This window comes from Amblyraja radiata, chromosome 9 (genome assembly GCF_010909765.2).
Source record: "Amblyraja radiata isolate CabotCenter1 chromosome 9, sAmbRad1.1.pri, whole genome shotgun sequence".
Lineage (NCBI taxonomy): Eukaryota > Metazoa > Chordata > Chondrichthyes > Rajiformes > Rajidae > Amblyraja > Amblyraja radiata.
This window is the reverse complement of record NC_045964.1, coordinates 14,935,890-14,963,581: the sequence shown is the minus strand read 5'-3', so window position 1 is coordinate 14,963,581 and position 27,692 is coordinate 14,935,890. Positions and strand designations below refer to the sequence as shown.

Below are 27,692 nucleotides of genomic sequence, written 5' to 3'. Positions count from 1 at the left end.
ATTTCCAGCACTCCTCTGCTCACCCATGGCCATGGGAAAGCTTTGATCACCATTTCTCCAGTGACAGCCCGGTGCTCGAGTTCAAGTCGTCCCACCTTGGGCGTGAGCGTGTGTGAGTGTGCGCGACACCTCTCGGGTGTGAAATTAAACGCTGCCTTGTCCCTGGGTGGCAGCTCTGGCCAACACCTCCCAACCACAGCCACAAAGCTGCAAGTCTTACTGCTCTTTCTGCCTGGGGATTGTGTGTAGTTCAAGCCTCTGCCCCACTTACGTGTCCTTGGTATGCTAATTACGCAACCTCGTGATCGCGTTCAGGCGCGACGGTCCCGCGAAGGTCGCGCGCGATTTTATGCGCCCGCACAACGCATTATTCACATCGCATTATTGCGCCCGCACAACCGTCTGGAGCGTGTGACGTCATTTGAAGATGGACACAAAATGCAGGAGCAACTCAGCGGGACCGGCAGCATCTCCGGAGAGAAGGAATAGATGACGTTTCGTGTCGAGACCCCTCTTCAGTCTGAAAGAAGGGTCTTGACCCGAAACGTCACCCACTAATGCATCCACTATTTCTGGAGCTACTTCCTTAAGTACTCTGGGATGCAGCCTATCTGGCCCTGGGGATTTATCGGCCTTTAATCCATTCAATTTACCCAACACCACTTCCCGGCTAACCTGGATTTCACTCAATTCCTCCAACTCCTTTGACCCGCGGTCCCCTGCTATTTCCGGCAGATTATTTATGTCTTCCTTAGTGAAGACGGAACCAAAGTAGTTATTCAATTGGTCCGCCATATCCTTGTTCCCCATGATCAACTCACCTGTTTCTGACTGCAAGGGACCTACATTTGTTTTAACTAATCTCTTTCTTTTCACATATCTATAAAAACTTTTGCAGTCAGTTTTTATGTTCCCTGCCAGTTTTCTTTCATAATCTATTTTTCCTTTCCTAATTAAGCCCTTTGTCCTCCTCTGCTGGTCTCTGAATTTCTCCCAGTCCTCCGGTATGCTGCTTTTTCTGGCTAATTTGTACGCATCATCCTTCGCTTTGATACTATCCCTGATTTCCCTTGTTATCCACGGATGTACTACCTTCCCTGATTTATTCTTTTGCCAAACTGGGATGAACAATTTTTGTAGTTCATCCATGCAGTCTTTAAATGTCTTCCATTGCATATCCACCGTCAACCCTTTTAGAATTAATTGCCAGTCAATCTTGGCCAATTCACGTCTCATACCCTCAAAGTTACCTTTCTTTAAGTTCAGAACCATTGTTTCTGAATTAACAATGTCACTCTCCATCCTAATGAAGAACTCAACCATATTATGGTCACTCTTGCCCAAGGGGGCACGTACAACAAGACTGCTAACTAACCCTTCCTCATTACTCAATACCCAGTCTAAAATAGCCTGCTCTCTCGTTGGTTCCTCTACATGTTGATTTAGATAACTATCCCGCATACATTCCAAGAAATCCTCTTCCTCAGCACCCCTGCCAATTTGATTCACCCAATCTATATGTAGATTGAAGTCACCCATTATAACGGTTTTGCCTTTGTCGCACGCATTTCTAATTTCCTGTTTGATACCATCTCCAACTTCACTACTACTGTTAGGTGGCCTGTACACAACACCCACCAGCGTTTTCTGCCCCTTAGTGTTTTGCAGCTCTACCCATACCGATTCCACATCCTCCAAACTAATGTCCTTCCTTTCCATTGCGTTAATCTCCTCTCTAACCAGCAACGCTACCCCACCTCCTTTTCCTTTCTCTCTATCCCTCCTGAATATTGAATATCCCTGGATGTTCAGCTCCCATCCTTGGTCACCTTGGAGCCATGTCTCCGTGATCCCAACTATATCATAGTCATTAATAGCTATCTGCTCATTCAACTCATCCACCTTATTACGAATGCTCCTTGCATTGAGACACAAAGCCTTCAGGCTTGTTTTTACAACACTCTTACCCCTTATACAATTATGTTGAAAAGTGGCCCTTTTTGATTTTTGCTGGAAGATGGTTAGGGACACGGAATTGCGGATCAGTTGGGGAAGGGAGTTCCAGAGCCTGGGAGCTGCCCTGGAGAAGGCTCTGTCCCCAAAACTGCGGTTGGACTTGTAGATGGAGAGGAGACCGGCTGATGTGGATCTGAGGGACCGTGAGGGTTGGTAGGGGGAGAGGAGGTCAGTGAGATATGGGGGGGCCAGATGGTGGAGGGCTTTGTAGGTGAGGATCAGGATTTTGTAGTTGATCCGGTGGGAGATGGGAAGCCAGTGAAGTTGTTTGAGGACTGGAGTGATGTGATGCCAGGATTTGGTGTGGGTGATGAGTCGGGCGGCTGCGTTCTGGACCAGTTGGAGTCGGTTGATGTAGGTGGAGCTGATGCCAAGGAGAAGTGAGTTGCAGTAGTCCAGTCGGGAGGAGATGAAGGCATGGATGAGTCTTTCAGCAGCGGGAGGTGTGAGAGAGGGTCTGAGTTTGGCGATGTTGCGGAGATGAAAGAAGGAGGTTTTAATGATTGGAAACTAAATATTCCAGGATTTCGTTGCTTCAGGTGTGATAGAATTGGAGGGGCAAGAGGTGGAGGTGTTGCATTGCTAGTCAGGGAAGATATTACAGCAGTGCTTTGGCAGGATAGATTGGAGGGCTCATCTAGGGAGGCTATTTGGGTGGAACTGAGAAGTGGGAAAGGTGTAGCAACACTTATAGGGGTGTATTATAGACTGCCAAATGGGGATCGAGAATTGGAAGAGCAAATATGTAAGGAGATAGCAGATATTAGTAGTAAGCACAAGGTAGTGATTGTGGGAGATTTCAACTTTCCACACATAGACTGGGAAACACATTCTGTAAATGGGCTGGATGGTTTGGAGTTTGTAAAATGTGTGCAGGATAGTTTTTTGCAGCAATACATAGAGGTACCTACTAGAGGAGGGGCAGTGCTGGACCTCCTGTTAGGAAATGAGATGGGACAGGTGGCGGAGGTATGCGTTGGGGAGCACTTCGGGTCCAGTGATCACAATACCATTAGTTTCAATATAATTATGGAGAGGGTCAGAACTGGACCTAGGGTTGAAATTTTTGATTGGAGAAAGGCTAACTTTGATGAGATGCAAAATGATTTAAAAGGAGTAAACTGGGACATTTTGTTTTATGGGAAGGATGTAGAACAGAAATGGAGGACATTTAAAGGGGAAATTTTAAGAGTACAGAATCGTTATGTTCCTGTTCGGTTGAAAGGAAACAGTAAAAGTTGGAAAGAGCCCTGGTTTTCAAGGGAAATTGGACATTTGGTTCGGGAAAAGAGGGAGATCTATAATAATTATAGGCAGCATGGAGTAAATGAGGTGCTTGAGGAGTATAAAGAATGTAAAAAGAATCTTAAGAAAGAAATTAGAAAAGCTAAAAGAAGATATGAGGTTGCTTTGGCAAGTAAGGTGAAAGTAAATCCAAAGGGTTTCTACAGCTATATTAATAGCGAAAGGATAACGAGGGATAAAATCGGTCCATTGGAGAGACAGAGTGGACAGCTATCTGCAGAGCCAAAAGAGATGGGGAAGATATTGAACAATTTCTTTTCTTCGGTATTCACCAAGGAGAAGGATATTGAATTATGTGAGGTAAGGGAAACTAGTAGAGTAGCTATGGATACTATGAGTTTCAAAGTAAAAGAAGTACTGACACTTTTGAAAAATATAAAAGTGGATAAGTTTCCAGGTCCTGACAGGATATTCCCAAGGACATTGAGGGAAGTTAGTGTAGAAATAGCCGGGGCTATGACAGAAATATTTCAAATGTCATTAGAAACGGGAATAGTCCCCGAGGATTGGCGTACTGCACATGTTGTTCCATTGTTTAAAAAGGGTTCTAAGAGTAAACCTAGCAATTATAGACCTGTTAGTTTGACTTCAGTGGTGGGCGAATTAATGGAAAAGATACTTAGAGATAATATATATAAGCATTTGGATAAACAGGGTCTGATTAGGAACAGTCAACATGGATTTGTGCCTGGAAGGTCATGTTTGACTAATCTTCTTGAATTTTTTGAAGAGGTTACTAGGGAAATTGACGAGGGTAAAGCAGTGGATGTTGTCTATGTGGACTTTAGTAAGGCCTTTGACAAGGTTCCTCATGGAAGGTTGGTTAAGAAGGTTCAGCTGTTGGGTATAAATGCAGGAGTAGCAAGATGGATTCAACAGTGGCTGAATGGGAGAAGCCAGAGGGTAATGGTGGATGGCTGTTTGTCGGGGTGGAGGCAGGTGACTAGTGGGGTGCCTCAGGGATCTGTGTTGGGTCCTTTGTTGTTGGTCATGTACATCAATGATCTGGATGAAGGTGTGGTAAATTGGATTAGTAAGTATGCAGATGATACTAAGATTGTGGATAATGAAGAGGATTTCCAAAGTCTACAGAATGATTTAGGCCATTTGGAAGAATGGGCTGAAAGATGGCAGATGGAGTTTAATGCTGATAAATGTGAGGTGCTGCACCTTGGCAGGGCAAATCAAAATAGGACGTACATGGTAAATGGTAGGGAATTGAAGAATACAGTTGAACAGAGGGATCTGGGAATAACCGTGCATAGTTCCTTGAAGGTGGAATCTCATATAGATAGGGTGGTAAAGAAAGCTTTTGGTATGCTAGCCTTTATAAATCAGAGCATTGAGTATAGAAGCTGGGATGTAATGTTAAAATTGTACAAGGCATTGGTGAGACCAAATCTGGAGTATGGTGTACAATTTTGGTCGCCCAATTATAGGAAGGATGTCAACAAAATAGAGAGAGTACAGAGGAGATTTACTAGAATGTTGCCTGGGTTTCAACAACTAAGTTACAGAGAAAGGTTGAATAAGTTAGATCTTTATTCTCTGGAGCGCAGAAGGTTAAGGGGGGACGTGATAGAGGTCTTTAAAATGATGAGAGGGATAGACAGAGTTGATGTGGACAAGCTTTTCCCTTTGAGAATAGGGAAGATTCAAACAAGAGGACATGACTTCAGAATTAAGGGACAGAAGTTTAGGGGTAACATGAGGGGGAACTTCTTTACTCAGAGAGTGATAGCGGTGTGGAATGAGCTTCCAGTGGAAGTGGTGGAGGCAGGTTCGTTGGTATCATTTAAAAATAAATTGGATAGGCATATGGATGAGAAGGGAATGGAGGGTTATGGTATGAGTGCAGGCAGGTGGGACTAAGGGAAAAAAGTTGTTCGGCACGGACTTGTAGGGCCGAGATGGCCTGTTTCCGTGCTGTAATTGTTATATGGTTATATGGTTATATGCGAGGCTCAAGGGAGAGGGTGGAATCAAAGATCACGCTAAGGTTGCGGGCCTGGGGAGATGGGGAGACAGTGGTGCCGTCGATGGTGAGAGTGGGGTTATTGATTTTGCTGAGTGTGGCTTTGGAGCCTATGAGGAGGAATTCTGTCTTATCGCTGTTGAGTTTGAGGAAATTATGTTGCATCCAGGTTTTTATAGCTGACAAACAGGAGTTGATATGGGAGAGGGGGGGGTGGTGGGGGGATTTGGTGCCGAGGTAGATCTGGGTGCCATCAGCGTAACAGTGGAAGTCCAGGTTGAAGTGGCGGAGTATCTGACCAAGGGGGAGGATGTAAATGATGAAGAGGAGGGGGCCGAGTATGGAGCCTTGGGGAACGCCTTGAGTGACTGTGGCTGTAGCAGAGGTGTGGTTGTGGAGAGAGATGAAGTGGGATCTGTTGGAAATGTAGGAACGGAGCCAGCTGAGGGCAGAGCCTTCAATGCCGAGGTCTTTGAGTCTGGTGAGCAGGATGTTATGGTTCACTGTATCGAAGGCTGCGCTCAGGTCGAGGAGGATGAGGATGTTGAGGGAACCAGTGTCAGCAGAGGTGAGGAGGTCGTTGAGGACTTTGAGGAGAGCAGTTTCTGTGCTATGGAGGGGGCGAAAGCCAGATTGGAGGGGTTCAAGTAGGTTATACGCAAGGAGGTGGGAATGAAGTTGCGACGCAACGATACGCTCCAGGGTTTTTGAAAGAAAGGGGAGGTTTGAGATTGGGCGGTAGTTAATGAGAGAGGAGGGATCAAGACCAGGTTTCTTTAAGATTGGTGTGACAGCAGCAGTTTTGAAAGCGGAGGGGACAATTCCTTGGGACAATGAGGAGTTGAAGAGATTAGTGGGGTAGGGGCAGAGAACGGGGAGGCAGGACTTCAGCAGGGGAGTGGGGAGAGGGTCGAGGGAGCAGGTAGTCGGTTTGGAAGAGCTGATGAGTTTGGAGATTTCAATAGGGGTGACCAGGTCAAACTGGGAGAGGAAGCAGTGAGGAGGAGGGGTAAGGAGGTCAGTGGAGATGTTGAAAGGAGGGGCCTTGGTAGGTGGTAGAGTAGAGCTGGGGAGTCGGGTACAGGGGGATAAAGATTGATAGATGGTGCTGATTTTATCAGCGAAAAAGTGGAGGAATGAGTTGCAGAGATCCGGAGTAGAGGTAGGGAGAGTGTTGGCTCGAGGCTTGAGGAGGTTGCCCACTGTGGAGAAGAGGGTTCTGTGGTTTAGGCAGGGATCGGTGAATATGGAGGAGAGGTAGGCAGATTTTGCAGCAATGAGGGCATCTTTGTAGTCAGTGAGGTGGAGTTTGTAAGCTTCAAGGTGGACTGTGAGAGATGATTTCTTTGCGAGTCGTTCAAGTCGGCGACCAGTCTGTTTCAGTTTACGAAGTGCAGGTGTGTACCAGGGTGAAGATGTGTTGAAAGTTACAGTTCTTGTTTTGAGGGGGGCCATAGTGTTAAGGGAGGTAGACAAGGTGGAGTAGAGATGGTTTGTGAGATCATCAGGTGAGATGGTGTCATGCTCCACACGTTCCACCCAGTCTACATTACCTAACACTATAAAATTGACTTAATTTCTTATCTTGGGAATACTAATTTAGGTTTTCCTTAAATGAATTTTGACATTTCTGTTTTATAGAACAAACTTCTGCTAGGTTATTACAGAACATATTCACAGTAGTGTCGTACAAAACAGAAACAGGCCCTTCGGCCCAAATCGTACATGCCAACCAAGATGCCCCTTCTAAGCTACTCACATTTGCCTGCATTAAACCTTTATCCCTTTAAGCTTTTGCTAACCATCTGTGTGAAAAAGTTTCCCCTCGGGTTCCTATTAAATTTTGTCCCTCTCACATTAAATCTATGTCTTCTGGGTCTTGATTCCCCTACCCTGGGTAAAAGACTGCATTAATCTATCTATTCTCCTCAATTTTATACACAATACAAGATCACCCCCCAGCTTCCTACGCACCAAGGAATAATATCCTAGCCTAGTCAACCTCTCCCAAAAGCTCTGGTCCTCGAGTCCTGACAATATGTTGATAGTATGGAGCGGCTGGGCTTGTATACTCTAGAAATTAGGATTTTGTATTTCTTATTTTTATTTATTAGAAGCAAATGTACAAAAATAGAACCAACGGCATATAAAATTATACAGTTATTGTACAGCTTCAATTTTAACTTTTTAGCTTTAGTTAGAAGGAAAGGAGAAAAAGCAAGAAAGAGAAAAAGTGAGAGGTGCAAAGATAAAACCCCTAGACTACCAAAGTAGTGTAGCCAAAGAGTGAATAAATGAAAGAAAGAAGAGAAGAATAGAAAAAAAAGGACAAAAAGAGAGGAAAAAAAATGATATACCTGCCTCACATCCCTCCCCACCCACCTCACCCAACCTGTAATTAGTTTTAAATCCAAAGTTGTGTTGTGCCATGCTAGCCTTGTAATAAATCAATGAATGGTGTCCATGTCTTTGAAAAATGATCTGTTTTTTCTGCCAAGACAAGTACAATATTTTCAAGATGTAGTGTCTCGGACATGTTTATGATCCACATTTTAAGAGTAGGGATATGTTTCCAAAATTTAAGTATTAGTTTTTTCGCCATTATCAGGCCATAATTAAGGAAATGTCTTTGAAATAATGATAGCTCAGAACAGGCTTCTGAAGTACCTAGAGTGATCAGTTCCGTGTCGGGATTCAATTTTATTTTCAGTGTTTTGGAAAAATATTCTCTCCAGAAATTATGTAACTTTATACAAGAGACAAAGGAATGGGTTATAGTTACTTCCTGAAGAAGACATTTATCGCAAATAGGAGATACATTTGGAAAGATCATATTCAGTTTAGACTTTGAATAATAGAGTCTGTGCAGTATTTTAAATTGAATTAACGAATGCCTAACGTTGATCGAACAATTGTGTATATATAGGTTTTCCTCCCATCTGTCTTTTAAAATTTTTAGGCCAAGCTCATCTTCCCAAACTCTTCTAATTACTTCTGACGATGCGATTTCTATATTTAAAAGGGTGTTATACAGATATATTAACTTGTTTGAATCCGAGTTTCTATTCATACATTCGTCTAGTGTATCTGGAAACATATATTGATGGTCTTGGATATATGATTTCAGATAGTCTCGTATTTGAAGGTATCTAAAATATTGACTACCTTTCAGATGATATTTCGACTGTAATTCTTGAAATGAGAGAAGAGTTCCCATCTCATAAAGATCTCCGAGTTTTTTAATTCCTAATCTTTCCCAATGTGTGAACGTTTTGTCTAAAATAGATGGCTTGAACGGAGTATTGTTGGCAATTGGTGAGAGAAGAGATAGATTTCTCAGTTTAAGGGTTGACTTCACTTGTCTCCAGATTCGTAAGGTACTGTGGATAATCAGATAGTGTTTTCTTCAAATTTATTGGAGTGAGAAGGATCGCGCCTATATTAAAATGCGAGCAATCCTCTCTCTCCATTATTAACCATTTTACCTGTTGGCATGTGTTGTCCAACCAATAGATTACGTTTTTAATATTCGTTGCCCAATAATAGTATAAAAAATTGGGGAAAGCCAGTCCACCAATTTCTTTGGGTTTACATAGGTGTCGTTTATGAATTCTATGTGTTTTATAATCCCAAATAAAGTTTGTGATCAGAGTCAAGTTTTAAAAAAAAAATTTTTAGGAAGATAAATCGGTATTGATTGAAATAAGTACAGGATTTGTGGGAGGAAGATTATCTTTATGGCATTTATTCTGCCTATGAGAGACATCGGAAGCGTTTTCAAAAATTGAGTACGGGCATTTAGTTTGGTAATTAAAGGAGGAAAGTTTGCTTGAAATAGAGAAGTATATTTTCTGGTTACGTGAACTCTGAGATATTTAATTTTTTCCGTAGCAATTCTAAAAGGGAATTTTAGGAGGTGTTTCGGCTCTTGAGGTTTTATTGACATAATGTCACTTTTGTTCCAATTTATTCTATATTCTGAAAAGGAACCGAATTATAAGATTTAATATACTTGGAATGCTAAGAAATTTGAAGGATAAGAGTGGATCTTATTGAAACATATAAGATTAAGGGCTTAGACACGCTAGAGGCAGGAAACATATTCCCGATGTTGGGAGAGTCCAGAACCAGGGGTCACAGTTTAAGATTGAGGGATAAGCAATTTAGAACGGAGATGAGGAAAAACTTTTTTACACAGAGAGTTGTGTCTGTGGAATTCTCTGCCTCAGAGGGCAGTGGAGGTTGGTTCTCTGGATGCTTTCAAAAGAGTTAGATAAAACTCTTAAAGATAGCGGAGTCAAGGGATATGGGGAGAAGGCAGAAATGGGGTACTGATTGTGGATGATCAGCCGTGATCACATTGAATGGCGGTGCTGGCTCGAATGGCCTATTTCTGCTCCTATCGTTTATCACATCGTAAATCACCTCTGCACTCTTTCCAGCTTAATGACATCCTTCCTATAGCAGTGTGTCCAATGATGAATACAGTACTGCAAATGTGGCCTCACCAATATCATGTACAACTGCAACATACCACGCCAACATTTGTGTGGGAAGGAACTGCAGATGCAGGTTTCAGCCAAAGATAGACACAAAATGATGGAGTAACTAATGTAATTTAATATAGTCCAGTGTGAGCTGCATTATAGGAAGTCAAACAAGGGTCACAATGAATTCACAATGAATGGCGGGGGTGTGTAGAAAAGAGGGATCTCGGACCACAGATAATATTGGGGATTGATTATAGAGGTTGGGGTAGACACAATGCTCGAGTAATTCAGCGGGACATCCAGCATCTCTGCATAGAAGAAATGGGTGACGTTTTGGGTCGAGACCCTTCTTCAGACAGAATGATCATAACAGTTGGGGATACTAGAGTTAGGAATTCATGATGCAGCTCATTAAGACTTTGGCAAGGTCTCATTTGGAGTTTATGTGCATTCTGGTCACCTCGATGCAGGATGGATGTGGAGGCTGTGGAAATTGCAGAAGAGGTTTACCAGAATGCGGCCTGGTTTACAGGGTATTAGCTGCAAGGAAAAGTTGGACATACTTGAATTACTTTTGCCAGTACTCCAAAATTGAGGGGAAATCTGATAGAAATAAATAAATTTATTATGGGAAGCATAGAGAAGGTAGCCAGTCAGAACCATTTTCTCCTAGGATGGAAATATCAAAACTAGGGGGGCACCACGGTTTTTAGACGAGAAAGACAAAGTTTAAAGGAGATCTGCGGAGCAAGTATTTTTTTTCCCCAGAGGGTTGTGGTTGCCTGGAACGCAGTGCCAGGGGTGGTGGTGTAGGTAGATGCGATAGTGGCATTTAAGATAGGCACATGGATAGACTGAAATGGATCATGTCCAGGCAGATGATCTAGTCATCATGTTGGGCACAGTCATCGTGGGAGAAGATGCCTGTTCCTGTGCTGCACCTTACAATGCTCTATGTGCTATATCCTCACTCTCCACTTTACCATCAATTTTGGTGCCATCTGCAAAGTTACTAAACATATTAACTGTTTTGACATCCAAATTTTTAATGTAGATAACAAACAGCAGCAGACCAGCACTATCACTGGTCACAGGTCTCCAGTAGGAAAAACAGCCCTTCACAATTATCCTTTGACTCCTTTCTCCAAATACATTTTGAATTCAATTGATTAGCTCACCTTGGATTCCATGCAATTGAACCTTCCAGACAAACCTACCATGTGAGACCTTGTCAAAGACCTTGCTAAATAAAGTCCCCATGGTCAACGTCACTTCTCTCTCCCTCAATCCTCTTTGTGATTTCTTCAAAAAAACTCTTAGATTTGCAAGAGACAATTTCTCCACACTAAGCTATGCTAATTATCCGAATACTGGTAGATCCTGTCCTTAAAAATCTCCTTCATTAACTTATCCATTACGACATTAGGCTCAGTAGCCTGTAATCCCTGGCTTATCCTTGTTGTCCTTATGTAACATTACATTAGCCACTCCCCAGATTTCCACAATCCACCGGGTGGCGCCAGCAATGGCTGCCTCGCCAACAGTCTGTCCCTTTCTTTGTTATTTTTTTAGTACATGTTAAATGGATGTTTTTAGTGTTCTTTAGCTAGTTTTATATGGAGGGTGGGGGAGAGAGTTGGGGAAAACTTTCTAATCTCTTACCTCGACAGAGATACGATTTTTCCCCGTATCGTATCTCCGGCTGCACAGCGGCCTAACATCGAGAAGTTGGCGGCCTTTGCTGGAGACCGACTGGAAGCTCCACTGTGGGTGCCTAAGGGACTTTAACATCGCGGAGCCCGCGATCCCCTTGCCAGGGATCGACCTCTGCGCTCTACCGCGGGAGCCTGCAGACGTTAACATTACGGAGCTCGCGGTCTCTGGTTAGAGACCGACATCGGGAACTCCAAGCCGCAGGAACTCCTGACGCGGGAACTTCGATCATCCCGACGCGGGGGCTTCGACCGCCCCCGACGGATGGTTCGACTGCCCCGACCGCGAGAGAAAAATGAGGGAAGAAGATTAGACTTTATTGCTTTCCAACACAGTGTGGAATGTAGTGAATCTGCTGTGGTGGATGTTTATGTTAACTTTTATGCAGTTGTGTGTCTTCTTGCTTTTTTAGTATGGCTGTATCAATGTACCTTAATTGGTACGTGGCAATAAAAAACCTTTCAAACCTATATTGAGGATGCCATTCCATGGATGAGGTTTGAAACTGAGTTCCTATCTTGCTGCCTCAAAGAGCAGGGAGTTCTTCCTGGTGTCCTGGCCAATATTTCACTGCAAAAGTGCTATCACAAAAGCATATTGTCCTACCACTGTTGCTTGCTGATTATTTCCAATATTGTAACAATGACTATGCTGTATGAAGCTCTCAGGTTCTGAAGTACAAAGTTATTTCTAGATAGGCATGAGAATTTTTCAAAACATATAAATTATTGGTGCAAAGAGGGTGTTAACAGCAAGACTATTTTGAAGCACTGGGGAAGTTCAACAAAATAGTTCTATTAATAAGTAAAACTAACCTCAGTGGGGGAGTTTTGAATGGGCAGGCACTGTTGTGATCGGAGCCCATTGGTCTCGCTAGAAATTGTCCCTCCTTTTGTTGTGCTTTGTGTAATACTGTCAGCTGCCTCGTCAACGTCCGATGAAGTTTCCTGAGCACACTTTCTATTGTTTTGATTCACCTGGCTTTTCTCATGTTCTCTCTGACTCCCGATGTCCTCATTAATCTGAGCATGTGCTTCAATGCTCTTGGATTGAGGCAAATCCACCTCAAACAGCTTGTGTTCGTTCTGTGCACCATGATACTTTGGCATGTTTAGCAATTTTTGGAGCTCTGGCCCATATGCAAGTGACAAATGCTGGTAGGTACTTTCCATGGTCTCATTTTCAAGTCTCTGCATCTCATATTGGCAGGGTTTCACCTTCCTTTCCTTGATGGTACATCGAATCTGCTTTGCTAAGGGTGCTTGAAATTCGCTCCCTATATGACGTAGAGGAAGTTCCTGATTGTGATCACCTGTGGACCTCTGGATTCCTTTGCTGATCTGTACATCAGATGATTGCTGTAACTGAGATGGTGCTGAAACTATCAGATGCGTGGATTCTTCTGGCCCCTGACTTGTCTGAATCCTGTGGAGACCGAGAGATTGGGGTGGCTGTTGGTGAGGGAAGAACTGTTGGAAAAGGTGTTGTTGACATGTGGCTTGTGTTGTATGGCTGTAATGAGGAAGTGGTGGCTGGCGAGATGGGTGGAACAGGTGTAATACTGAGTTTGGGGGCAGGTCCTGCTTCTGGCATTGTCCATATGGAAACGGGAAGTATTGATGCTGAAGCAACGTTTCATGACCCGTTTGTTGCTGTTGATGCTCCTGGTGATGCAACAGTTGAGCCTGCTGGTGTTGAGCTTGATTCTGCTGGTACTGCCTTTGATTCTGCTGGTGTTGATGCTGCAGTCGGATCTGTTGGAGCTCATGCTGCGCTGAAAGCTGCGTTCGGATATGCAGTTTGTTTGTCTGGTGTTGATGCAGCAGTGGGTTCTGCTGGGACTGTTGTTGATGCACAAGTGTGTTCTGCTGGGGCTGGTGTTGGTAATGCAGTGGGTTCTGTTGGGATTGGTGTTGCAGCAGGTTCTGCTGGGATTGGTGTTGGTGTTGCAGTGGATTCTGCTGGGAATGGTGTTGATGCTGCAGTGGATTTTGCTGGGTGTTCTGCTGGGATTGGTGTTGATGCTGTAGGAGGTTCTGCTGGGATTGGTGTTGTAGGGGGTTCTGTAGTTGTGGTTTCTGTAGCTCACTTAATGAGTGAACCGATTGCTTGGCCAGCTTCTTTGCTAATTGGGCTTTCTCATCCATCTGTTTTATTGCATCCCCAAATAAGTCAAGCTGAGACCCACTGTCTTTGTTCTCCTGGAGCCTTTGGAGGCATTCCTGTGACAGATGGGCTGTGCTCTCTTGCTGTGCCAGAGTGTTTAGGAAGGATCTTGGAACATTGCTTGCAGCCCTGCTACTGGCACAGAAAGGGGCTTCATTTTGACTCCAGGAGACGCCCTGGTTAGCTGGTTGCCAGTTCAGCTCACCTTTGGTGGGCAAACGATCAATCAGAATGGAGGCAGCCCAGTTTGGTGGGACAGTGCCACCTTTGGTCAGATTCTCTTGATCCATTTCCACTTCCGCAGCAGCCACAGGGTGGCAATGCACCCCGGTGACAGGAACTGTGGCCTTGGGCGGTTGCTGTGCTTCAGCCAGGCCCTCAGAGACATTCACTTCACTGTGCAGCATTCCGTTCTTCCTCTGGCGAGCTGGGTTTGGTCGAACAGTTCTGGTACTTTCAGCAAAGAATGAAATCTGCTTGCCTCTCCGCTTCGTTGAGTTCTTGCCAGGGGCAGGTACACTCATCATTAGAGCGGCATTTAAGGCTATAGTTGCGAACTCTTGACCCCTCTCCGTTTTAAGAGCGTTGTTCCTTGCAAGCTTGGTTTCTCCACTCTAAAAATAAGATGTTTGAAAGCCAACAATGAATCATGGATGTCTGCTCGCACCCAAGATAGCAAATGTCCACAGTACCAAGTTAACGTCTGCAGTTGTGCGCAGTCCACGTGGGTAATTTTCTCCCTGACTTTTCACGTGCAGACTCAGAAGGAAATTTGCCAACCTGGAAGAACAATCAAAGTCAAAATTAGCAATCATCATCTGCAGCTCAGTCCTGTTCATGAAAAGAGGATAATCTTAGCCAAACAACATTGTTTCACCAACAGTGCAAGTTGGGCAGAGATCAAAAACAAACAGCAAAATGTTCCTTGGTTTAAAAAAAGACACAAAGCGTTGGTGTTCAGCGGGTTAGACAGCATCTCTGGAAAAACAGCATTTCAGGTTGAGACTCTTCTTCACACTGATTGTAGTCAATCTAAAGAAGGGTCTCATCCCAAAACGTTGCTTTTCCATGTCCAGAGATGCTGCTTGACCCACTGAGTTACTCTATCATAAAGTTATAGAGTTTTACAGCACGGAATCAGGCCATTTGGGCCAACTTATCTATGCCAACCAAGGTGCCCCATCGAAGCAAGTCCCAATTGCCCACATCTGGGCCATATCTCACCGAACCAGCACTGTCTTTTTTTTTTTTTTAAACTACCATCTGCAGTTCCTTGTGTCTCTGCTGTTTGGTAATCTTTTCTAAACTCTCTTCCATAGGACACTGCATGATGTGTGTCTCAGGCTCAGATCATGTATTTTTTCCTCTGCAGCACAGTAAGCAAAAACTGGACCAGGATAGAAGACTAAAATGAGTGTGGGTTAATGCTCCAGTCTCAGCCACAAAATGAGTGCTCAGCAAACTTTGGGAGGCGAGAATCCTGCTGAAAGGCTCCATCTGCCAAGAGCTAAAACAAAACAGTTGCCAGATTCTCCCTAACTTGTTCCACAGTACAGTCAGTCGGTGGCAAAGGCTTCTGGGAGCCCATTATCGCGTGTGATTATTCTGGCCTGTCACTGCATGCACTCCCATCCTTTGGAATGTCACGCAATGCCAGTGGGCACTTGTAATCTCTCAAAATCATTCTAAACATTAAAACTAATCTTCATGCTAAAGTTTGGATTGCATTTGATTTTACAAAATAAAAATGCAGCACTAGTCTGTCAGCGTGGCTGCAACCTGCAGGATCTGAATTTAAAGCAGTCCTCAATTGTTTGTTGATGTTTCAGATAAGGATTAATACTGCACTTGGCACCCATGAGAACGAAGGGGAGGGAATTTATTGCAATGCGGAAGTTGCAAAATCCACCACAATCCCCACCCTGGATCTCTACATAGTCAATTAGCCAACAATTTAATCTTACATTGAGCTTGTATCCAAAGTGTATATCCAGTATCTCACATTCTCTCTCGTAAAGGGCCTGTCCCACTGTACGAGGTAATTCAAGAGTTCTCCCGAGTTTCCCCTGATTCAAACTCGGAGAATTACGGTAATAGCTGCTCGTAGGTACTCGGGGTTCTCGTGGACATTTTTCAACATGTTGAAAAAACTTCACGAGCTTACGGCATTTCCCGAGTATCTGCCGTTAGCGTTACGAGCCGCTAAGAGACGTCCCGAGCTCCGACGTACCCGCTACGTACTTACCATGAGTTCGATTTCTTTTTTTAAAACTCGGGTGAGCTCTTGGGTAAACTCGTATAGTGTGACAGGCCCTTAACTTTCCCACTATTGATGTTTGGCTCACTACCTGGAGCTTCCTGGTTAAATAAAGGCACAATATTAGCGACCTTAGTGTTTTGGTACCTCACTCGTGGATAAGAAAAATATAAAAAACTTTGCCACGGCTCCAGCAATGTTTTAGGATACACTTGGTCAAGACTTGGGGGTTTATCCACCTTTATGCCTCAAGAGTGCCATCACCTCCTCTTTTGGTAAGTTTCAGGACATCACTGTTCACTTCCCTGAATTCCCTTGTGTCCATAAAGTTCACCACAATTAATATAGAAAGTAGTATTAATTTAAGATTCTGCCTTTCTCCTGTGGCTCTACATATAGATGATCATACTATTCCTAAAGGAACATATTTTTTCCAAGTTACATTTTTTGCTCTTAATATACTTATAGAATCTCTTAGATTCTCCCAACTATTTGTTGCCTGCATCTTCGGCATGACCACCTCACTAAAGCTCCTATCCTCAATGGTCTCAGAGTCAAGGATACTCCTGAGCGAGTCCAACTGCAGCTCTAGCCACGTGATGCAGTCAATCTGGAGCTGCAGATGGACAACTTCTCACAGGTATAGCCAAGAGGGAAATAAAGTCAGGCAGTTGCAAAAGAGAGAAGGGAATACAAGGATATGCTGGGGAGATACCGGGAAGGACATAGAAAATAGATGCAGGAGTAGGCCATTCGGCCCTTCGAGCCAGCACCACCATTCAATATGATCATGGCTGATCATCCAAAATCAGTACCCTGTTCCAGCTTCCCCCACCCCCCCCATATCCCTTGATATCCCTTGACAAGAGACAGCTTGAGCAGAGCAGACATCCCATGATGTGGGAATGACCAATTTTGATGCTATCAATCCTATTAAATTCCTGTGTTCTACTTCCTGGCAAAGATAACACGTAGAAATAACAAGATTTGCACTCCCTTATTTCATCATTAACTAGACAGCATGTTTATGAATGTTACAAGGACCAATTATTCTGTGGCTTGTATCCCAGAGATATGTTAGTACATGGACACTCAGAGAAAATAATAATGAAGATGATTTTCTGGTTATCAACCTCAGTGGTGCTCATAGAACCCAGCCATTTGCAAATTAGCTGCATTCCTACACTAAATTATCTGTTGAAAGTAGCTAGGCGCATGCTATGGCCAGGAATAGCATTATACAAATGCACGGATCTATCTCTACCTTGGAAGTGTTGATATATAGATTCGGGCTGTGATCACAGGGCTAATGGAGTTTGGTTCTACATCAGTTGAAGGCTATACTCGAGTGGTTATGAAAGAATATTTGACAATTATCCAAGAGATATTAATATTTGTGCCAGCATATAAACACGTAAATAATATGGTTCATCCACATATGCAATATTACAGAGACATACAGCCCACAAATCCTATGCCATCAAATACCTATTTGTACATTAATCCTACACTAACCCATTTTTTTAAACTCTCCCCTCATCCCCATTAACTAGACCCTACCTTACACCCGCATACCAGGGACAATTTACAATTAACACACCTACCTGCATGTCTTTGGGATTTAGTGGAAACTGGATGACCCAAAGGAAACCCACATCATCACAGAGAATTTAAATACTCCACATAGAAATGTATCCAACATCAGAAATGGCCCCCAGTCTCTAGAGCCCTGAGGCAGCAGCTCTACTCACTGTGCCACTTTACCGTCCATTCAGAAGACCTTTTAAAAATGGATAATTACAAAAAAATTCTCAGGGAAATATAGGAACAACCACAAACTCGGCAACAATTCTGCAAAGTAATTATCATTGCAAGATTTATAAAGTCATGAAGTTTACTTCGATTAATTCATATAGAAACCCCCCCCATTGTTGCATCAATCCATTGTCAGAAGATTCAATTCTTTTGCACTAATTCACTAACCATTCTCCCAGCAGAAACAATTTATTGTGCGGTGGGAGGGAGACATCCCCTCCAACCCCCCCCCCCCACAACCTTGAAAGATCATTGATCTGGAACATGAGCACTGTTTCTCAATTCACAGGTGCTGCCTGTCCTGTTGATAATTTCCAGCAGTTTCTTTTTATGACATGCCATTGTTAATCCAGCCCATTTCCTTCTCAGTGGGGTGATGGACCCAGTGACCAGTAATGGTGGTCATTAGAACTCTCCAGGATCCATTGATTTGGCTAAAATTTCTGAATTTTTTTGACTAAAAAATTCAGAATATTTTAAGAGGTCTTCTGAATGGATGGTCACAGGATATCCCAAAATCATCATAGTTAATTACCATGCAAAACAATCCAGCAATCTGCACACAATGATAGCTGAAAAGGCTATTTGTTCTGTTGAGCCAATTCCATGCATTCAGAATGAGATGAACTTTAAAGCTTCTAACTCAAAAGGAAGCGAGCTTGGAATTAAAAAAAGAGCTTGGTGAAGTGTGTCAAGTTGATTCACAGCGGCTCTGAAGATAGCACTGTCGTACAGAATTCCAGGGAACAAAAAGACAAAGTCCTGGAGTAACTCAGTGGGGCAGACAGCATCTCTGGAGAACGTGGATGGGCAACGTTTCGGGTCAGAACCTTTCTTTCGACTTGCACTGCATGTTCTTTTTTTGTATAACCAGCAACTGCAGTTTCTTGTTTCTACAAAATTCCAGCAACCAGAGTTCAATTGGTGCTATGCGTGTGGAGTTCTCCGTAACTTCATGGGTTTACCCTGAGTGTTCCAGTTTCCAGCCACATCACAGACATGCAGTTTGGTTAATTCACTGCGGTAAATTTATCCCTTAGTGCAAGCCAAAACAATAAAAAGAGTTGTAAAGAGTTGTAAACAATAAAAAGGGTACATGACAGAGAGAGAGAGAGAGAGAGAGAGAATAAGCTGCAGGTAAACAGGGAAATAAGGAATGGGAGAATGAGTGATGGGATTGCTTCCCTGGGAGCTGGCATAAACCCAATGGGCCAAATGGCCATCATCTCTGTGAACTTCAGCTGAGCCAGGCGGAAAACATGAAAAGACCAAAGGTTTTCAAGATTGCTGAACACTGGTGCCGTTCAGAGGGGCAAGGACAGGGAGGGATTTGGACATCAAATATATATTATGAAACATGAACCCAGTCCCGAAATGTCCCACAAACCCCCGAGCTGGTGACTCCTTGATACTGCAAAAGAACAAACATTGTTTAGTCAAGAGCTTTCCTAGCTCAAAGGAAAAGATTATCCTTCATCTTTTGGACATAACCTGCTGCTGGACATACAGAATGGACATAGGATACTAGAAAAATGCTTCATTGGGAAGGACAATACTATAACAGGCATATTACTTCTATTATGAAAGATTGAACATGTGAAAGTTCTTCATTGAGGAAAATCAAAAGTTGTGAGTGATTCACCAAAACCTTATTATAGCAGCTTCAATTTGGTAAACAGAGATGTTTCCACACAGACCAGAACACCAGAAATAATATAGCCATTACTAAATAAAAAAAAATAAAAAAGATTTCTTCATACATGGAGTGGTTAGAGTGGAGAACTCACCACCGCATGGGAGAGGTGAGGCATTGGGTGCATTGGGGAAGAGGTTGGATAAGCTTGCAAGGGAGAAAGGAATAAAAGAGCACATCAGAAGTTGGAGATGAAATAAGGTGGATGCAGGCTTTTGTGGAACAAAGATCTGCATGAGCCAGTTGGACAAGTCCCGAGTGTGCATTTTATTGCAAAACATCCCACATGTCACAGGAATCAGAAAAAACGACATAAACTACATGTGAAACCATTGCACAAAAGGAGGCGGGAAGTGGAAGGATTTAAAAAGAACTTCACCTCAGACAAGGTGCAATGGCCAGTAATGGGAGCAGAAGATGCACCAAACATCAGAAATAAAACTCATGAGATTTCACTGATTATTCAAAAACTTAGAACAAAGTGAGGCTGTAAATGCCCTATTTGCTTCAACTTACGCTCCACCTCACAATAGCGCAATCCAAAATATCCATACCCTTTTATGTTAACAATCTATGTCCTTTACAAAGCTCACTGTTCACAGACACTATTCCCATGCAGCTGATTTGATTGTTTGCCAAATTGATGGATCAGCAGGACAAAGTCTAGAATGTCATGTCACACAGTTAAATCTAATTTCTGTTTTATCAGTTCACAGGGTTGAGGGAGAGATTTCTGAGAAATAAGTGCGCTATTAAAACAATGATACACCTTATCAGTCTTCTCCGTGAATTGTCACCTTGTCGTGGTGGAGAAGCTTGTGTGGACTTGAGATCCTGAGAGCGATGCCGTCTGGAGCTATGCTCCTGGTGGGGTCACCCATGGCGGTAAGGTCGAAGGGGAGGTCTCTGACAAAGAGCAATCCAACCAAGACCTCAACAGTGGAACAGGCCTAAGACGATGGCTGACCTTAGTGGAGCGTCACAACGGCTGGGAACGCGGATGAAGGCTGCAGCAGAAAAGGGTCTCCGGTCGTCTTGGACTCCATGCCACCGTATCCTGACCCCGATCTGTCAAGGACCATGGGGTGGCTGCCTGTGCACCAGTCTCCCCACGTTAAACAAAGTCACGCCCAGGCGTCCTCCAGAAAGCACCCTGGAGGGGTGAAGGAAAACACCAAATGCAAACCTCTACTGCCTTGTGGCTATTACCTTATTCAGGAAAGGTGAAGACTAGCGGAATAAGCGGAGGAGACCATTTGGCAGTCCAACGGGTAGGAAGGTGGACCCAGAAAGCGTTGTGGAGCACAATGTTCATGCAGAACCCTGGTGTCCATCCACTGCATCCTGACCTATCGCCAGCCATCTTGACGATGTCTTGCCACTGGATCCAGATAGGCTGGGACGAGAGAGTGAGGCTGACAATAGGTGTAGGAGTAGGCCATTCAGCCCTTCGAGCTAGCACCGCTATTTGACGATTTACACCTCACTTTAATCCAAGTCAAGTGCAAGTCATGACTTCAGGACCCATACTGCCCAACTGGGCAAAGCAAGATCACCACAGGAACGCGTGCAGCTGAGAAGAAGCGCACCGCAGAAGCTCAGAGGAAACGCGCCGTGCGCAAGGCCCGAGCCACTTCAACTTCTACTGCAGCACCCACCCAACTGTGTCCCATATGCAGGCGAGCCTTTCGGGCCCGGATCGGTCCCACCAGTCACCTCCGGACCCACAAACAAAAACACAGAAGTCATGATCTTCTTCAACTACAAAGGACGAACAACAACACCATGTCTAAATACTTTGGCTACATTCCAACAAATCCAGCAGTTTTCCAACACTCTCCTGCGGTTGCAGGGGAAAGTACCTGGAGAGAGGGTGGTTTGGGTGCAAAGGGATGTGAACCAAGGAGTTGCGGAGGGAGCAGTCTCTATGGAAGGCAGAAAGGGATGGAGATAGGAAGATGTGACTCGTGGCAGGATCACAGTGGATGTGACGGAAATGTCAGAATATAGTGTTAGTTGCGGAGGTTGGTACGGTAAAAGGCGAGGGCGAACTCAACCCTTGCACTTGGTTCGCCATGCCTACGAGATCTCCCAGTTGCTAACCATGTTAACTCCCCTTTTTATTCCAGCACTCACCTTTCCGTCCTGGGCCTTCTCCACAAGGCCATGCAAAGTGGAGGAGCAGCACCTCATATTCTGCTTAGGTAGCTTACATCCTAATGGTATGAACTTTGAATCCTCCAATTTTAGTTAACCTCTCACTAACCCACCCCCCTGGCACCCCTGTTACCACCTGAATTTCCACCTAGGTCTCCCATCCATCTATCCCCCTCCTGCTCCCTCTGGCTTCACAATCTGCAACTCTTCAAACCTATTACACCTTTCTTTCTTATCACTGACCTTTGTTCCAACCACGTGCCTATCAACCCCCCCCCTCGCTTATGTTGAGGATCACCTACCATGTTCTCCAGAGATGCAGCCTGACCTGCTGAGTTACTCCAGCACTTTGTGTCCTTTTGTGTATTAACCAGCAGCTGCAGTTTGTTGTTTCTACTAACTAATAGAGTATGCCAGAGACGGTCTTGGCCTTAATTGTTCACCATTTGCATTAAAAAACCTGGTGGAAACAGAATATAAATTTACAAGTCTGCTGACGGTAATGAATGTAAGTGGAACGGCATGTGATAAGGACATTGTTATTCTGCATAATGATATAGATAGACCAAGTGAATAAGAAAAATCCTGGCATATTGATTTTTCAGCAGGAAGAATCAAAAGGCAGATCTAAATTGAGAGTTTGGGTTCAGTTTTGGCCACCCTGCTATAGAAAGGATGTAATTAAGCTCGCGTGAATACAGTGAAGATTTAAGAGAATGTTGCTAGGCCTCAAAGGCCTGAACTATAAGAAGGGAGGACAAGCTAAAACTTCACTTCTTGGACTGTAGGAAACTGATGGGTGATCTTATGTAGGTGTATAAAACCATGAAGGGAATATGTAGGGAGAATGCACAGTATTTTTCCCCAGGGCAGATGAATCATGAAAAAAGGATAAAGGTTCAAGGTGAGTGGAGAAACATTTAATAGGAACCAGCAGGACAACTTTTTCCATTCAGAGTGTGGTGGATATATAGAACGAGCCACCAGAGGAGGTAGTTGAAGCAGGTATAATAACTGTATTAAAAAGACACAGAAATGTATGTACATGGATAAAAAGTTGAGAGGAATATGGGGCAAAGGGATATGATACAGTTCAGAGGAATATAGATGTCCTAGTGCACGTCATAAAGTTACTAAGCAGGAAGGCAAATTGCATCATGACCTTAATTGCAAAGGGGTTGGGATTTAAAAATAGGGGAGGCTTTGCACAGGGTATTGATGAGGCTAAACCTGGAATGCTTTGCAGAGTTTGGTCCCCTCACCTAAAGTAGCAGGCCAAATTAGAGTCACCAGGCCAATTACTGTGATGGGAAGGTTGGCCTAACAAGAGAAATAGTCAGGATGGGTTTGTATACAGGTTGGATTAGATAAATGAAGGATGACATTATTTAAAATACACAAGACCCTAAGGAGACTTGACAGGGTACATTTTGACATGTTTTCATCGGTGGATGTTTCATTTAAAAAAAAACAAAGTTACAAGAACAACGGCCAGTCATTTAAAACAGAGGTGCAAAAATTTGTTTTCTCTCAGAAGGCAGTGATTCTCTGGAATTCTCTGCCACTGAGGGGGGGGGGGGGGGGGGGTGTGGAGCCCGGACAAATAGGAATATTTACAGTGGGGATGGATAATCATTTGAAAGATCGAGGAACTGAGGGTTTTGGGGAACTGTTACAGAACAGGACTCGAGGCTAAACTAGATCAGCCATGATAATTTTGAATGGTGGAGTACGCTTGAGGGGCCTGGTGGTCGTCTACCCCTTCTCCTATTTTCTTGCATTCTGATCTTAGAGTTCTGCCTCATATCCCACTTTGTAGACCAGAAAACACAAACTAGTGTGATGTATAGTGTAGCAATAGTACACCACAGGGTGTACTTGATCTACAATATTAACACCACACAGAGAGCTGTTATGCAGCAAAAATGGGCCTACCATTAGTGATTTGAAAGCTAGCTTGTGCCACGGCTGATTGTCCATTGCATATCTTGCTGCATGAACTCCAGAGTCCAGGACTGAGCATGCGTGGAGTGCTGGGGGGGTGGTGGGGGGTGGGAGGGTAAGGAGAGAAGGTGAAGGTGGTCAGAGGCCCCAAGAGACAAGTACATTACAATAACTATCAGGCTGGGACCAGCTTTGTTTAAACAGTCAATTGTCAGACTGATATGATCGCACACAGAAACTGTTGCAGCAAGATTGTAGTCTGATCAGAGCTATTTTCAGGCATGCTAGGCTTGAAGAAAGAGCACCGTGTACCCGAGTTTCTCAGCCACCGTGTCTTAGGCAAGATGTTAAACTACTCAATCGATACAAAAGATCTGCTACCACTCTTTTGATGAGGACCATGGGAGCTCTCTCCAATGCACCAACTGATATTTATCCCATAACTAAAACAGATCAACTGTCATTATCTTGCAGGCTGTAGAAACTTGAGGTATATTTATTTATTGGCTGTTTGATTTCAAATGTTAAAACACTGCCTACACTTCAGAGCAAGTCACTGACCGCAAAACATCGAGGTGCCCTTAGTTCGTAAAAGGCAATGTCTAAATCCCAGTGTGTCCTTTTTAATGTATAGACCCAACAGAGCCACCAATTCTAGGAAATAAATAATGAAATGATACCTCAAGCACTGAACATGATTTGATACATATTCGGTTCCAGAACAACTTTCGTACATCAGATTCCTGAACTTGAGAGCAGTCCTGCTGCCAAGGTAACACACCGTGGAAACAACATACCATGCGCTTGCCACAACAGCAGCTGTGGCCCCTTCAGATGCTTCTTCAGTTACAAGGAGAATTATATTTACCCCTCTTACTTTTGTTTGTCTGCCTGGGATGGGAGGGAGTGAGAGAATACGATAAGAGGACATAGAAACATAGAAAATAGGTGCAGGAGTAGGCCATTCGGCCCTTCGAGCCTACACCGCCATTCGATATGATCATGACTGATCATCCAACTCAGTATCCCATCCCTGCCTTCTCTCCATACCCCCTGATTCCTTTAGCCACAAGGGCCACATCTAACTCCCTCTTAAATATATCCAATGAACTGGCCTCAACTACCTTCTGTGGCAGAGAATTCCACAGATTCACCACTCTCTGTGTAAAAAATGATTTCCTCATCTCGGTCCTAAAAGACTTCCCTCTTATCCTTAAACTGTGACCCCTTGTTCTGGACTTCCCCAACATCGGGAATAATCTTCCTGCATCTAGCCTGTCCAACCCCTTAAGAATTTTGTAAGTTTCTATAAGATCCCCCCTCAATCTTAAAAATTCTAGCGTGTACAAGCCGAGTCTATCCAGTCTTTCTTCATATGAAAGTCCTGCCATCCCAGGAATCAGTCTGGTGAACCTTCTCTGTACTCCCTCTATGGCAAGAATGTCTTTCCTCAGATTAGGAGACCAAAACTGTACGCAATACTCCAGGTGTGGTCTCACCAAGACCCTGTACAACTGCAGTAGAACCTCCATGCTCTTATACTCAAATCCTTTTGCTATGAATGCTAACATACCATTCGCTTTCTTCACTCCCTGCTGCACCTGCATTCCTACTTTCAATGATTGGTTTACCATGACACCCAGGTCTCGTTGCATCTCCCCTTTTCCTAATCGGCCACCATTCAGATAATAGTCTACCTTCCTGTTTTTGCCACCAAAGTGGATAACCTCACATTTATCCACATTATACTGCATCTGCCATGCATTTGCCCACTCACCCAACCTATCCAAGTCACCTTGCAGCCTCCTAGCATCCTCCTCACAGCTAACACTGCCCCCCAGCTTCGTGTCATCCGCAAACTTGGAGATGTTGCATTCAATTCCCTCATCCAGATCATTAATATATATTGTAAATAGCTGGGGTCCCAGCACTGAGCCTTGCGGTACCCCACTAGTCACTGCCTGCCATTCTGAAAAGGACCCGTTTACTCCTGCTCTTTGCTTCCTGTCTGCCAGCCAGTTCTCTATCCACATCAATACTGAACCCCCAATACCGTGTGCTTTAAGTTTGTATGCTAATCTCTTATGTGGGACCTTGTCGAAAGCCTTCTGAAAGTCCAGATATAACACATCCACTGGTGGTCCCTTATCCATTCTACTAGTTACATCCTCGAAAAATTCTATAAGATTCGTCAGACATGATTTACCTTTCATAAATCCATGCTGACTTTGTCCAATGAATTCACCACTTTCCAAATGTGCTGCTATCCCATCTTTAATAACTGACTCCAGAATTTTCCCCACCACCGATGTTAGACTAACTGGTCTGTAATTCCCCGTTTTCTCTCTCCCTCCCTTTTTAAAAAGTGGGGTTACATTAGCTACCCTCCAGTCCTCAGGAACTACTCGGGACTACTTTGAAACTACTGTCAGCATCAACTTGCGAACCAAGTCAACGAAAGGTTAGTTTGATCATCTAAAGCACACAAAGACCGGATAGAGCAGGAGTAGGCATCAAGCCTTCCCACCATTCAAAATGACCGTCATTGATCTATCCCAGGCCTTCACTCCTCTTCTGTGCCAATTTCCCTATTGACCTCAACTCCTCAATCTTTTAAAACTTTATTTGCCTCCTCTACAGACTTTACTATGGTTCTTCTATGTACTTTTTTTTTTTGCATTATCATGGTACATTTTACTTGGAATAAATGATGGTTTATTGCATTTTTATTAGTGTTGCATCAGATGTGCCTACAAAGCTACAGCAAGTAATAATGTTATTGTTCTGATTCATATCTGATGCATATGACAAATACGCACTCTTGACCCATGACTTTAAATACCTCTGGTGATCAGCCTCAACAAATTTTCAGGGTAGAGAATTCCACATATTCACCAACCTCGGCAAGAGGAAATTCCTAAGCGCCGCAGTTTATAGCTTTAATTCTATAGTCATTCATCTGAACAGGTCTATTTGCTGTGAAGACAACACAAAATTATTCCGACCCATCGTTCCAATAGACAGTTGCAAAGCTACTGGCTTAACATGTAAAAGGACACCAATGGTCCCCTGTATTGAGAGAGCCACACACCAAAAGAAAGATAGAGATAGATAAAAGAAAGCAAAGAAAAAGAGCAAACTTACCCCAATAATAAAGCAGAAAATTCTGTTGTGTAGAGAGACTGGAGACACTAGGATTATTCCAATTACAACTGTGAACGTGAAGGAAATTCCTAATTAAAGTCATTTGAAAATTGAAGGCTCAGTGGAGAAAATCTGTTCCTGTGGGTAAGTGAGCTGGCAAATTTGGCAAAAGAAACTTGATACAAGGGTCTCGATCTGAAATGTCGTACATTCCTTCTCTCCAGAGATGTTGCGTGTCCCACTGAGTTACTCCACCATTTTGTGTCTATCTTCAGTGTAAACCTGCATCTGCAGTTCCTTCCTACACAAACTTGGTACAACCAGGAATACACTGTCCGAAGGAGGTAGTGAAACCAGTGACTTTTCAAAAAGTACAGGACAATACAGGAACAATTCTTTAGCCCGCAATGTCTTTGGCAACCATGATGCAAATTTAAACTCTACATTTGCCTGTCTAAATGCTTCTTAAATGTTGCTATCTGCTTCCACCACCACCCATATCACTGCATTTCATATACAGGTGCACAGCGCGTTCGCTCGCTCTTAGTGCCGGCGTTTCTCCCCTCAGACTCCGCCAAACACACACACACACACACAGCATGTCCGGCAGATCGCTGCCGGCCGAGAGAGAGTAGAGAGGTAGAGGGGGAAGAAAGGGGTAGATAAGGGGGTGTGAGGGGGAATGGAGAAGGGGGAGGTGCCCTCACGCTCCAGGGGCAACTCTCCCGTCCCTCTAGTCGCCGTGCTTCACGCACCAAGCCCCGGCTCCCGCCCTCCCCCCTCTCTCCAGGAAGACGCGGTGAACAATACACGGAGGGCCGGGCGTTGCAGCAACGTTTACAAACCTCGGCCTCAGCTCGCGCCCGGACCCAGGCATCCGTTCACGCCGCTGGATCTCTCCCTCTCTCCCTTCCCTTCCCCTCTCCCTTCTCCCCTCAGACTCCGCCAAACAAACACACACACACACACACAGCATGTCCTTCCTCTCTCTTTTCCCTTCTCTCCCCTCCCTTCGCC

General features: G+C 44.0%; 1 protein-coding gene across 3 annotated transcripts in view; it reads right to left on the bottom strand.

Moving 5' to 3' along the window:
• mideas (mitotic deacetylase associated SANT domain protein) overlaps positions 1–27,692 on the bottom strand; it is a 69,767-nt gene that overhangs the window by 24,640 nt on the left and 17,435 nt on the right. For all 3 annotated transcript variants that reach the window (XM_033026757.1, XM_033026759.1, XM_033026758.1), the window contains exon 2: positions 12,315–14,445. In XM_033026757.1, coding sequence (XP_032882648.1) covers positions 12,315–14,192 — 1,878 coding nt within the window. In that variant the 5' untranslated portion in view covers positions 14,193–14,445. The remainder of the gene's footprint in view (positions 1–12,314; positions 14,446–27,692) is intronic.